The 14,809-nt window shown below is 35.5% G+C and overlaps 1 protein-coding gene across 3 annotated transcripts; it reads right to left on the reverse strand.

The window, feature by feature from the left end:
• Window positions 1–1,603: 1,603 nt before the first annotated feature.
• Window positions 1,604–9,800, reverse strand: LOC125057104 (sodium-dependent proline transporter-like). 3 transcript variants are annotated; one of them, XM_047660578.1, is made up of 12 exons: window positions 9,739–9,800; window positions 9,617–9,673; window positions 8,593–8,836; window positions 7,219–7,423; window positions 6,550–6,688; window positions 5,328–5,456; window positions 4,661–4,886; window positions 3,689–3,801; window positions 3,166–3,291; window positions 2,616–2,813; window positions 1,862–2,020; window positions 1,604–1,662 (listed from the first exon to the last, which is right to left on the reverse strand). In XM_047660578.1, the coding sequence occupies exons 1-12, from the start codon at window positions 9,751–9,753 to the stop codon at window positions 1,642–1,644; spliced, it is 1,632 nt and encodes a 543-aa protein (XP_047516534.1). In that variant the 5' UTR covers window positions 9,754–9,800; the 3' UTR covers window positions 1,604–1,641. The 3 variants fall into 3 exon arrangements, with proteins under 3 accessions (XP_047516534.1, XP_047516533.1, XP_047516532.1); XM_047660577.1 differs by lacking the exon at window positions 1,604–1,662 and having other exon boundaries at window positions 1,745–1,990; XM_047660576.1 differs by lacking the exon at window positions 1,604–1,662 and having other exon boundaries at window positions 1,745–2,020.
• Between the last annotated feature and the right edge of the window lie 5,009 nt (window positions 9,801–14,809).

Consider the following 14,809-nt stretch of genomic DNA (forward strand, 5'->3'; position numbering starts at 1 on the left):
GAGTCTGCTTTCGAATACGCGGTTAAGTTAAACGTATAAGTATATTTTGTAACCGCAGACCTAACGCAGTTGGCTGTGATTTTGAGTGGGATTGATTCTTTTAAAACTACCCTCTAAATTTCTATAAAATGATGTTCAGATATATATATATTTTGAATAATTATCAGTGGCGCTCAGGCCTACAACGCACTAGCGGCTGGCCGCGATGCGGTGTGCCGCTGCGGTAGGCCGCACATCGATTATTCCATGAAACCGCACGATAACGACGCACTGATTTGCGGACAACCGTCAACCGCTCCGGTTGTTCTGGGGCTGCGACGTGCCGCACCGGTTGAATGATGCGGCGCTGACGAGTGACGATTGCGGCAGACCGCAATAGGGCCGGTTAGCCGGAATACGGCATGCCGCTACGGCAGACCGTATATACCGCGGCCTACCCCAGCGGCACACCGCATCGCGGCCAGCCGCTAGTGTGTTGTAGGCCTAACACGCGAAGACTTAAAATGTATATATCTGAAATCACAACTATCGGTCCCTTATTTTATGCCAGCGTTCGATCAATGTAAATATAACAAAATTGTATATAAGTAGGCTGTTGTAGAGACGTTCCTAATATAGTTATTTTTAAAATCGGTAAGTGAGTGGTATTGCTAGCTCGCTTTTACATATATAGCTGTTTATAAGTGTGAAAGAGATACGACCAATCTAAGAGTGATCAGTGCCAATATATAATTTCAGCCTGTATTATAAAACAATTTTTATCAATTTTCTATGAAGTACTTGGTTTGTTACAGTTTGAAATTTTTAATGACAATCATTCTACATAACACAATCAATAAATTATTTATTTATTATTACGTAATATCAGTATATCTTTTAGATTGTACACCGCCATCTTTTCCCCACCCATGTCAAATTGCGTCAATTAAATAGATATTTTAAATAAATAGGCTCTATCTTTACATAATATAATTTACTATAATAAAAATATAGATTTTTTTCTGGTTTAATTATTTTACATAAGGCAAGAATTGGGTTTCGGTTTAATATCATCTTTTGTACATAAACGGTATCCATTTTTCAGCATCTAGTCGCAACGATCTTGGCAATGAGAATTTGAACTACACATTTCAACGCGTTTTTAGACCAGTGCAATAGAATTGTATGAATTAATTTCAGCGGTCTATCTACTTAGGTTAATGTACACAGTATCTTAAAACTATTTTATTATTTTTATATGAAAGGTTGATTGTTTAAGTTATTTTTAGTTTAGATAAGATCCAAGGCTGTATAAGGAGTGTTTTTTCTCAAAAACAGGTATTAGACCAGATTACTACAAAATGGTTTAAACTTTTTTTACTGTCAATGCAATTTATTGAGTGTAGGAATTTTGTAATCAGCTTGAACAATATTTTTGTTTAAAAATGCTCCTTTTGGTTATAATAGATAAGACTGGTTTCTATATTTAAATTGTTTAAATATATTTTACGTCTATCTATGATAATCATCTTGTTGAACTAATGTGTGTATGATTAATTATAAAATAATCCTTTATTTTGGTAACTAATTGGTGTTGAAAAAAAAATGTGAATAAAATATGGTGTCATTCTGAAAAGTTCTTTTATTTTTATATGGGGTTATTCACTTCTCGTTGATAATATTCTGAAATTAAATAATAAATTAGTATCTTAAATTTAATGTTCGTAATTTTTGCCACACATGATGTGCAAAAAGAAATCCTGAAAAAAGATTTTCGTTAATATATATAGATATTATTCTGCTAGTCTATGGGGATGACGTATTGTGTCAAAAACGCAGTTCTGGATGTCATGTAACTAGTGTATAACTTATAAATACAAACCCTGACTCTAAATTTGAAGATAAGATACAGCAGCATCACGATCACTATTGGAGCCAACGTCAATGAGACCAACGTCCAACCGATGCCTGCTTCAAATGGCCCATACGATATTCCCGATAAAAATGTGCTCTGACAAAAAATTGCCTCCATTACTAAAACCTGCAGAGAATTGTACTTGACGTCTACAAATTTAAGGGTTTCTAACACTGAATAAGTAGAAGAGTAGGGAATACGGTCGTTTTGTAGAATTAATACGTCACTTGTATGAGCTATGACATGTCCGCGATTAAATTCTCGTAAAATATTAATTAGAAGTGCTCTTAACTTTTTTCCTGCCTAAATTCTACAAGATCAATACAATCTCCAGAAACCGTTAAGTATTTGTGATCTTCGTCTGCCAACATTTTTTTTTATTGCTTTGGTACGGTTTGTGCGTTAGCCAGCGTCAAGTATAAGATTTTTATAATTCGTGCTTTTTGCCTTAGAAATTCGACCATGTCTCGCCCGGTACCGCACAACCCTCCCAAAGGTCGAGAACAAAATTAAATTAAAACTTGCCCTCGAACCGGGAATCGAACCCGGTACCCCTCACCTAGCTGCCACTTAATAAGACCGCTAGGCTATGAGGCCCCTTAAGCCAACATATTGACAGATAAACATTTTTTTTTTGCTGTATTCTTTGAGATATTTTTGAATAATACTTGATAATTTTCATACATTTGCAAGCTATCATAAATAACACTACAATATCTACCATCAATATTAACGGTGCCACAGCCCAACAGATTCTCAAGAAAACGTTAGGATATTCTCCGACAGCGAAAAACACGTCTTCACAGAAAGCAGTTTGCCCGTAGACAAAAGTAACCACGAGTGTAAGGACAGCAGCTATTGGTGCTCTGGGCTTCGAAACTGGCCACCGCATCAGAAAATTTAGGATATAAAGTCCACCCTAAAACAAAACTTTAGATCAACGTTGTACGATGCGAAATTTTCTCAATCCCATCAATATACACGTTTTGAATTTGTCTTTGGAACCCCAGCAGTGCAGACGCATTTCTCTTTTTATGTTATGCAATCAAATCAAGCATCTTACTTGTAAGTTATTACTTGTTATGTTTATAGTATGTTTCACGTTAGTTTTCTATTGTATTAGTATTAAGTTACTGTAAAAATAGGAAATAAGGAAAATAAATAAATAAATCTTTACAATTCACTTACTTACTGAAAGATTTTCCAGTAATTAGAATCTGTTTCATTTATTTACAAATTTAAAACAAGTTTTGAAATTTATAAAAACTTACCTGAGTACAAAGAGTTAAGATGCCAATAAAACAAAGGAGAAAACAAATTAATATAAGAAACGCCCATGTTATTTTCCGAACGAGTCGTCCTGTGAACGTTGATATTATTGTTTGAACTAGTAGTGCCTGAAATAGATAAATATAGTTGCTTTTTTTTAATGGCTCTGGCACGGTTTGTGCATTAGCCAGCGTCAAGTTTAAGATTGTTATAATTCGTGCTTTTTGCCTAAGAAATTCGACCATGTCCTCCATGTACGGTTTAGGCACTCGCCCGGTACCGCACAACCCTCCCAAAGGCCGAGAACAAATTTAAATAAAATTAAAACTTGCCTTCGAACTGGGAATCGAACCCGGTACCACTCACGTAGCTGCCACTTTATAATACCGCTAGGCTATGAGGCCCCCGATGAGTGTAGTTTAATAACTCTTGTGTGAAGTTTAATTACTGTCATAGACAAGAACGGGAGAAGAACGAAGGGGTCGAATATGATAAAGACGGTTATAGATAAAGTTATAAACTTACCATAGACGAAAGTGATAATACAAACAGTGTGAAAAATATAAGAAATGACCAAAACTGGCTGCCTGGTATTCTTGCTACGTAGTCAGACCAGAGAACGATTGAGGATGATGCTCCTGAAACGGAAAACAATGAAACTCATTTATCACTTAAGAACTAGGTATTATTAATCTATTTTAATAAATTAATGAAGTCGATACGTTTCTGTGCCAGACATAATTGACACAAAAACCGCGATTCGATTATTAAACATAAATATTAATACAAACTACAATAAAACTCAAATTTAGCCGACGTAAAACATTTAAGTTTAAGAGCGGGCCTAAAGCTAGCATGATTATAATTTATCATCCCTCCGTCCGCTTTAGCTTTAGTAAACGCTGTCACCGCGGCGCAACGCTCGCGCATCTAAGTACAAACTCGAGGGCATTTTGAACGGTGTGTAGTACGTATATGCAATAAAATTAAATTAAATATTAATATGTGGTTTACTTAACGAGTGCCAGATTAACCACATGGAAAGTGTAGCCCCACCAAAGGTAGCACCGCGTATGCAAATCTACTCACCTGGGCCTAAGTATATTTATGTATAATTGTCTGCCAAACATTATCTATACTAATAATTCAAACATATTTAGGTGAAATGAAATCTACGATGAGTGATTTTGGTTATAGCCCGCTCTTAAGAATTGAAAATATAAACATTGTTATAAACAACCTGGGCGCGTTCACGCGTTATTCAATGGTATAGGACGGATATGAAACGTCCCAATTCAACGATTTGTCTTCAATAGATTAAAATGTATCGCAAAATAATACGTCAAGTAAACAGTTTTACGGACCACAATTTTACAGTTACATATTACAACATTCATAATATTCTACACGAGTTCGCGTCTGGCGCATACACGTAGTTAGTGTAGACAATATTCCGCTAGTGCAAGTAGTAACTTCTAATACATAAAAAAAATATACCTCCCCAAATCCTAGTACTATTATCGTAATCCAGATATAAGGCACCATGCACAGCGCCAAGTATAAAGGCCGTGCCAGTACAACATGTTTTGGATACCGCGAAAGCAAGAAGCGCTGTGTTGGTCAGCTTCTGCTTCTGTTTGGGACTGTAGGATCCCAGCATTACCAATGTTCCTTGTGATACACACATCTGGAGAAAGGAGTATTCGATCGCTTCGCGCCATACCTAATATGTATTAAGGTATAACATTTAAAAATACAGTTAAGATATTCAAAAATCATAAATGTAGACAATATTCATAATAAATAGTTTAGGAAAAACACATTTTGTATGGCAATTTAGGTTTACAATAATTTACCAAAATAATTAAAAGTACTTCCGACTAGAGTCTTTAAAAATCGACTTGGTGTATTGTTTTTGGAAAAAATTTACTATTCAATAAATGATTATTTGCGTGAGACGCTGTAGTTGGTATAAATTTAATAATATGATATGTACGATACAAATAATATAAGAACGGACCAATTCATATGAGTAATAATATTCTTTTAAAGACAGATTTGCGCGCCATTGTATGTCGCAGAATATGCGAACTTACGATTGTACCACCTTACACATTTTTGTACCATATTCTTGCAATAAATTATTATTATAATAAAAACAAACCTGAAAGCCGTTAAAAAGAACACCCCAATCGCACTCTTTGAACATTCTTCCCGCTCCATTAAGCCTGGTCACGCCCACGGCGCATACAACTAACGAGAAATACGTTAGCGCGTCTTTGAATAATACCATCTGAAAACAATGCACAATCCTGCTGGGTAGAATTAAAAAAGACGTCTGTTCCAATTAAAAAGTACCGAGATTTAAGAACAGTAACATAAAGTTGTATGTTGTAATGGAATATTTATTTTTCAGAAAGTATTCAAATTCAAATTGATATTCAAAAATCATTTATTCACGTAGGTAACACAATGTACACTTGTGATTCGTCATTAAAGAAATAAATATTAATGCTTCTAATTTTACATTTACTGCCAGTTCTCAAATCAAGGGCGTAGAACGGAAGAGAAGAACTGACAATAAACTCTCCGCCACTCTTTTTAATCGCCATGTGTTTTTTTTTTACACAACGTTTGTAAGGAGTTGCAACCATTACACCATGTTCCACATGACATTTTAAGTAGGTAATTAATAATAATAACATAAATAAAAACAAAGACTTGTCCCCTATCAGCAGGAGGCATGGTGAAATAGGAGCACGCACTTACATTCTCGTGGGAACAACACGCAAACACATAGTCGAAATAATTAACATCACCGCATACACGAATAATTCAAGTACGACCAGTCACCACAAGTAGCACCCGTTCACGAGTATGACGCATTGCCAGCCATCGGCCCCCTCGCCATATTTTAGGGAGAGAGACAACCCGAGTAGTAAGCAGATATAAGACTGTCTATGTTCTTCTAAATGTTTGTATGTTATTTCAATATGTTTTAGGCACGAATAAATAAGTATTAAATGAAAAAGAATTTTGTGAATTAGTTATTATAGAAGCTCAATTTTCAATACTATCGGCATATTTCTAGTTTTAAGAAATATTAAAACTAGAAATAATAATTATTATTTATTTCATTTTATTTATTTCTATTATTACTTTGTATATTAAGAAAATTGTAAATACTGTATACTGCATTGTAAAAATAAATACCCTTAAAGAAATTAAAATATTTCTTCATAAAAATAGGCAAATCCAGTACTAGGAAATCCTTACATTATGATTATACTTGCCCTATGTTTCTAAATATTATTAAATTTCTTCATTATTTTAATGTCACCAGATCAAACTTAATTAAAGTCGTGAATAAATTGAGATCATAATACCTTTGAATAACTATAGATTCGTTTACAGGCTATAAGATACACCAAGATCCAACTAATCACATAGTACACAGTCAATTCAGGTACCACATTTCCGAGACCACCAGAGAGTCCATTTCTTTTTAAATTCAGTACGAAATTACTGCAAATAAACATTATGTTAACTCTATAAAAACATTCTTAGGATATTATAATCGATAAGTATAATGAAACACTCATGTCAAAACTAAAAATTAAGGGTGCTGTAACAGCGAGAAAGCCGCAGATTTCTGTATCTATTTCATTATCATTTGTCAACTAATAGGCAAGTAGGTGATCAGCCTCCTGTGCCTGACACGCGGTCAACGTTGTCAGTCTAAGGCAATCCGGTTTCCTCACGATGTTTTCCTTCACCGTTCGAGCGAATGTTAAATGCGCACATAGAAAGAAAGTCGATTGGTGCACAGCCGGGGATCGAACTTTAGGGATGAGAGTCACAAGCTAAATTGACCAACGCTGCTCTTAAAGAAAGCTTTCCTAGCTACGAAAATATTATTCTGCTATTAACACGCATTTAAGTAAATAATATTACTGGATAGGAAATCTAAAGGAGTTGGTATAATGGTATCTATAAATCTTTTGTTGTTGACTTGTTCAAGCCGGCAAACTCGTGGCAAACAGAAGTTAACTAACAAAAAGAATGACTGCGCCGGTGTCTCACTTCCCTCAGGTAATGGGCGATGTCTGGCAGCACACGGGGGATTCGCATCAGCAGCACAATGCAGCCAGGGTAGAAATGAATGCAGGGAATGGACAGTTAACGCCAGACACCATGCACTAACAACACCCAACGATATGACGGTGAACATTGAAGTAATGAGCATTGCTATTCCAACACCTGTAAAAAGACGTAGTTTTGTTAAAGTTTTATGGAGTAATCTAAAATTGTCGCATTTAGAAGAAAGTGTTAGCCATGTTAGCTGATGCAATCCAACTTCTTGACACAACATAATTAATACGCCTAAAGAGAACTAAACATTTTGAATTTCGTAGTGAATATAAGTGTAAGTGCGGTACCTCGAACACACGAATATTGTGTCAAAACATAGAACACTAAGACTGTTAATGAACATTACCTTAGTTTAAACTATTCACTAGTATTGTAGAAAACTAAGTCAACATAATATTACTTATTAGCCATAATTATTGTATAGGCTAGATTGTAATTCATGTACGCACGCAGGGAGTGCTCTTTTGTGAACTTTATTGTAGGAAAAAAAAGAATAAAGTTAACCCTGTTTTAAGATTTTTTGTTTGTTTGTTTCATTTGCATGTGTGAAATTGAATTGAATGAATGTAGTTAACATTATTAAGTTTTACTTGCACAAATGAGCTAAGATAAGCGTATTTACAACTTCGTGACCTCAGCCACTAGGCCTTCGGAACAGCCTGTCCCTTTAGGCACAAAAGCGCAAGACACCCTTCCTCCAGATCAAACTGAAATCTTTATTGCATTCCTTATGTTCATATTACATGTGACACGTTATAATTTATTACAATAAGGACCTTGGTTAGGCACAGCAATGGTGTGAGAGGGCACGTGTTATTATAGTTACATAATTATATTCTTATACATTTTATTCTTATAATAGTAATAATAATCAGTGGCGCTGATCAGCCTCCAGTGCCTGTCACACGCCGTCGACTTTTTGGGTCTAAGCCATGTCGGTTTCCTCACGATGTTTTCCTTCACCGTTCGAGCGAATGTTAAATGCGCACATAGAAAGAAAGTCAATTGGTGCACAGACGGGGATCGAACCTACGACCTCAGGGATGAGAGTCGCACGCTAAAGCCACTAGGCCAACACTGCTCTATTTTATTCTTATAAGATACATTATTTATTTGGTAGGTATATTTGCTTTGGCACCACGATGCGATCATATTAATTATCGCTGTCTACTCAAATTCTTTTTGATACAGGTAAACCAGACATTCAAACTTATATAGATACATTATTATTAGCCGTTTAAAATACAGAGTTTAGAATTATGAGAGTAAACAATTACCTCTAGCACACGGTGACATATCCCAACAGTTTAATACTCCCTTTCTCGTCACAACACCCAATGCTAGCTCCAAATAGAACAATGGGTAGGCGAAGAATACACTAAACACGTTGTACAGAAAGAGAAATGGCAGGAATCTTGCAAAATCGTGAAGATACGGATGCCACCAAACTTGAAGGATTCCGATACATGATGAAATAACAAGCTGGCGATAGCTTATGTTGTTGGTCCATCTATCTTCAATCTATAAGGATGCATTAAAGTTAAAAAGATATGATCGTTTAGTTGGCACTTTAAAAAAATGCCTTAGAGTTCTGTGTCTTTTCAGATCCAAGTAAAGCCGGTTTCCTCACGATATTTTCCTTCACCGTACGAGCGGTACTGTGCTAAAAAAACAGCGCACAGCCGGGGTTAGAACCTACGAGCAAGCGCTGCATCCCTTTTCAGATTGCATCAATTTCTTTGATGATAATTAATACGAGGCGTGTCGTCGATTTGATGTCTAAAGGTCAGTACTCACATACGGTATTAATGGATAGTTTTACTCGAAGTCGAGTAAAAATCAACGTGTGGATCGCAAAACTAAGAGAAATGAATTTTATGATAAATTTCTCTTCATTTTCTTTGATTTGCTTATAAAGCACTGTGAGACTTGCTAAATACAGCCACCATCTCCTTTGTTGCACAGACATCCTTTGGCTCGAACGGTTCGGTGAAAACTGAACGGCGTGCCTCACTCGATAGATCAATGCTTAATGTGTGGACGAAAGCCCATGTCATGGGTTTTACTCGACAGTTTAGCTCGATCGAGTAATACCGTATGTGAGTACTGACCTTAAGACATAACGTTTTCCTCATTATATTTACATTTACTGTTCGAGGAAGTTTACTTTAATAGAATGCATTGGTACACAGCCGTTAGTTAAATGTACTGTCTCAGGGTTGAAAGTTATGCTATAACCACTAGGCCAACACTCTGCATATGCTATTAACATAAGTACATAGTGTTAAAAACATTACTCACAAGAGGACCTTCGGTAGACTCAGAATCGGTTGACGATACCGTCTTACTTCGAGTACTCTGAAATTTTAATACGCTGTAGTAATCATTCAAATCGTTATGTATTGATTATTATTAATAATTACCACAGTATCGCTCATGATTTCTAATAAATGTTCTCAAAAATCTTCAATGACAAAGACACGTTTGTGTCATTATAAAAAAATCCAAACTTACATAGAACAAATAAGGAAGCACAAATGATCTCATTTTTTGACATTACAGTTCGCGGTAGAATCTGTGGATTGATCGTAGTTTTCGCCCTGCCTTGCGATTCTGAAAATCACTTTTCGAACTCGCATAGCTGTTTTCGCAGCGGCGGTTGCGCTCAATTCAGTCGTGAAGCTGTCATTTTACGATTTGGCATTCTGATAAGGAGGGAGCTTGTAGTTTATTGTTTACCGCCGCTGCGAAAACCGCTGTGCGAGTTCGAAAAGTGATTTACAGAATCGCAAGGCTGATCTCTTTCACTTCGTATTTTGAGAATCTTTTTGATTCTAAGGATGCTTCGCTTTATCGCTCTCTGGGCACTAATCAACTTCGACTTTACGTTCAGGGGGTTATACAAATTAAGGTTTCGACTTTCTACATACACTACTGTTAAGGCATCTTGACTAAACACCTGGTTTGACACCCATAGACCATGGAAGGATGCTAGTAGCAAAAACAGTATTTTTTAAATTTATGCTGTAATTTCCTTTTAAAACAACAGAAACAAAATGCCTAACTTTTCATATCCTTAGAAAAATCAGTGGCGCTACAACCTTATTAGGTCTTGGCCTCAGATTTCTAAATCTGTTTCATGATGGTGATCAGCCTCCAGTGCCTGACACACGCCGTCGACTTTTTAGGTCTAAGACATGTTAGTTTCCTCACGATGTTTTCCTTCACCGTTCGAGCAAATGTTAAATGCGCACATATAAAGAAATTCCATTGGCGCACAGCCGGGGATCGAACCTACGACCTCAGGTATGAGAGTCACACGCTGAAGCCACTAGGCCAACACTGCTTTTCATATCCTTATTGTCACATTTTTATTAAAAATATTTGATTTAGATAGGTATATTTTGTAACATAGTATTATATTTTATTTCCTCTAATATTGATATTCCGCTTACGGCTGTTGTCTAGGGACATAACTATTAAAATTATTAGGCAAACAAATTTCGAAAAGAAAGAGTTGGTGAAGGAATAGATAGATATAGATGAATAGCGCTAAGCTGGAATAAATATAGGGCACATTAGGAACTTTTTAAATCATAGTGACAGTTCGTTATCAAAGAGATTGTCATGAATGCGGAATTTTGCCATGTTACTTACGGGTGCCAGACTTGGACGATTGTTTAAAAACGAAACAAAATCTAGACATCACAAAGAACAATGGAGAGTAGTAGGTATTAAGCATTAACACCTAGGCATTAAGTTAAAAAGATAAGAAATACGAAAAAGAACAAAGATCACTGACGCACTAACTTTCTTCATTCAAAGAAAATACAGGAACTTTTGTGTATTTACGGAATGTTATTTTATTGAACAAAATAAAGTTACTAAGTTCATCACAGCATAAACACAATAACACAGAAAGAGACGAAATAATATTTAAGTTAAAACCGTGGAATTACACAGTTTAGATTACTACTACAGAATTTAATAAAAAAATTCAGTGGCGCTACTACCTTCGATCTTTTGATCAGTTTTTTTATTGAAAAGTAGGTGATGAGGATCCCGACATATTGCCTCGATTTTTGAATTTTAGATAGTAACATTATTAGACAATTTTTTTTTCTACTTAAGCTTTTTTTAAGTTCCAAGGTTTAGGTACGTTCCCAGGTCTATTTCAATTAATTAAATAAATATATGTAATTGTCTGACGTAGTCTGTATACCTACTTAAGATCGAGTTAATTAATTGTGTAAAGTGAATACTGATGAATTCTTTAAAATCGTTGTACGCTCTTTTCTTGTCGCCCTAAGTCGAATTGGTTCGGAAATACTTCAGTGGGCAGCTGGTTACATGGTGCATAGCCACATAGTGGTGGTGCGCGCCAAAAACTGCCTTAGAAAACGCTCAGTTGTGGAAGGACGGAGGTCGAGGTGATACGGATAAAACTTCTCGATCTTAGCCATCGGGCCAGTCAGTGATTAGACTGGTTAAGGATCCTTTAGGTTTTAGGAACTTCTTCCTTCTTCCACACTGCATTAAAATAAAAATAAAATATGTTTATTATGGAACATAAGATACATGTATCACTTATTCCACGTCATTAAATTTCAATTTGTAGGCATCCCTACTCATCGGCAAAGAAGACAGAGGGTGTAGGCCGAGAGAAAAAGCCGGCGTAAAAAACTCTCGGTACTCTTTTAAAATATCAAATCATCAAATAACACTTATTTTAAAACAAATATCGCAAATTAATTAGAGGCAGCCTGTTTAGCACTAGTCCCAGGCCCTTTTATCAACTAGATAATCGTTGACTTTATAGTAAGCCTTTTTACACAGCTTTTCTTTAATACATTTCTTAAAATTATTGAAAGGCAGAGATAAAAGAGCCTCTGGGATTTTATTAAAGAAGAGTATCCCTTTCCCCAAAAAAGAATTACTAACTTTGGATAGTCTAGTACGGGGAAATTGCAGCCTGCGTTTGTTCCGTGTATTAACATTGTGCGTATGTTCTATTCTAGTCAACTTATCACTATTTTTGTATACATACATAATATTTTCATAAATATATTGCGAGGGAAAGGTAAGTATATTAATTTCCTTGAATTTATCTCTAAGAGATTCCCTACATTTTAAATTATATATTGCACGAATAGCCCTCTTCTGCAGGATGAAAATAGTTTCGACATCAGCAGCATGACCCCATAATAATAAGCCATAAGTCATTAAGCTATGAAAGTAGCTAAAATAAACAAGTCTAGCTGTATCGACATCAGTTAGTGAGCGAATTTTTTTAACCGCGTAGGCTGCAGAACTAAGTCTCTTCGCCAATCCGTTAATATGAGGGGACCACTGAAGTTTTGAATCCATGGTGATTCCGAGAAATACAGTTGTATCATCCAGATTCAATTCCTCATCGTTTATAATTGGTCTAGTATCCATAACCCTTGCATTTTTTGCAGAAAATTTAAGGCATTTTGTCTTTTTTGCATTAAGTAGAAGGTTATTCATACTAAACCAATGGACAATCGAAGATAGAGCATTGTTTACATCGTCAAAATTTGTTATTTGTCGTTTGATTTTAAAAATCAAGGACGTGTCATCAGCAAACAAAACTATCTGATGTTTTCTTTCTACCATAAAAGGTAGATCATTTATATAAACAAGAAAGAGGAAAGGGCCAAGAATTGAGCCCTGTGGTACCCCCATATCTACTTCCGACCCAGAGGACCTCTTACCATTCACTTCAACCTTCTGAGTTCTTCCGTGTAAATAGGAAGTCAGAAGATTCAGTGCGGTATTCCTGATGCCATAGTGACGGAGTTTCCCGATTAAGGTCTCGTGTTGGACACAATCAAATGCTTTGGATAGGTCGCAGAAAACACCTAAAGCGTCATGCGACTCCTCCCAAGCCTTAACTATATATCTATATAACTCAACACCGGCATCGGCTGTCGAGCGACCCTTGGTAAAACCGAACTGATTATTATGTAATAATTTGTTTACGTTAAAATGACTTACCAGTTGATGTAATATAATTTTTTCAAATATTTTACTACAAGTAGGTAGTACGGAAATTGGTCTAAAGTTACTGGGGTCGGACATACTACCTGCTTTAAATAAAGGAATAACTTTACTATGTTTCATTAGATCGGGAAACTCGCCACTTTTAATACAATTGTTGAAAATTATAGCTAGATGGGGAGCAATTACATCAATAATGCTACTAATTATTTTGACAGAAATACCCCAAAGATCGGTAGTGTTCTTAATGTCTATTGTTCTAAATATCCTAACTATATCGTCGGCACCAATGGGTCGGAATGTAAAACTGACCTTGCACTCGTTTACATTATCTTTGAGCAGCGATTCAGCGAGGGCGGGAGATGATTGAAGAGACTTAGTAGTCGAAATTGGAATGTCAGAAAAGTACTTATCAAAAACAATCGCTATCTCTCATGTCTTGATTGCGATCCCTGACTCTTCCAGTTTCACTATCAATTATCTTCCAAGTCATTTTAGTTTTATTGGTACTATTTTTAATCTTGTTTTTGATATTTAAGGTCTTGGCCGCGTAACAAACTTTCTTAAATAATTTCGAATAATTTCGAACATAAAGAATAAATTCTTCATTATGATTGTATGACTTTTCAGCGTAAAGGTCATACAACCGTCGTCTACTTTTATAAATTCCCGCTGTCGCCCAATCACTAAACGATTTACACTGCGAATGAGAGACTTTCTTTGGGGTAAAGATGGTGTTAAACTCTTTATTAATACAATCACTTAGATTGTTGTATTGTGTATCAACGGTAGTACCTACCGGTAATAAAGGTAGGCGTTTACCTATATTATGTCTAAATCTCACCATTCGCTTTTTATTTACTGGAACAAACACACTGCTCTTATTTACTTGTTTCACCACTTTACATTTTAGCGCCACTAACTGTCCACAATGATCCGAGCTAAGATCAGTTGTAATTGAGGTTTGCATTGCCTCTGCATCTGTAAATACATTATCTATACATGTAGCAGTGGAGCTTGTAATTCTAGTGGGCTCAAGAAACAAGTTAACAAGATTGTACGATTTTAATAACAGATTGAATTTTTTACTAATGGAGGTATTTTCTAATAAATTTATATTGAAGTCACCACATACAATAATATACTTATTGTTCTTAAAACTAACTTTACACAAAATTTCCTCCAACTTTTCTTCAAAAAAATCGTAAGATGCACTTGGTGGTCTGTAAACACTTAAAATAATGGAATTCTCAATCTCTATACATTCTGAATACTATTAATGTTTTTTTTATTAATTTATTATGTAGGGGCCACTCCAATGTCCAATAAGGGCATACTTTATTTTGTACACAAATACGAGTACTCCCTTCTTCATAAAATCTAAGTCATTATAATTATTATACTGTATCACATTTCTCATACTTGTAATATGTGAAGTGATTTCTATTTACTATTTTTATAAATAAAACAACA

The sequence above is a fragment of the Pieris napi genome, chromosome 16, assembly GCF_905475465.1.
Source record: "Pieris napi chromosome 16, ilPieNapi1.2, whole genome shotgun sequence".
Classification (NCBI taxonomy): Eukaryota; Metazoa; Arthropoda; class Insecta; order Lepidoptera; family Pieridae; genus Pieris; species Pieris napi.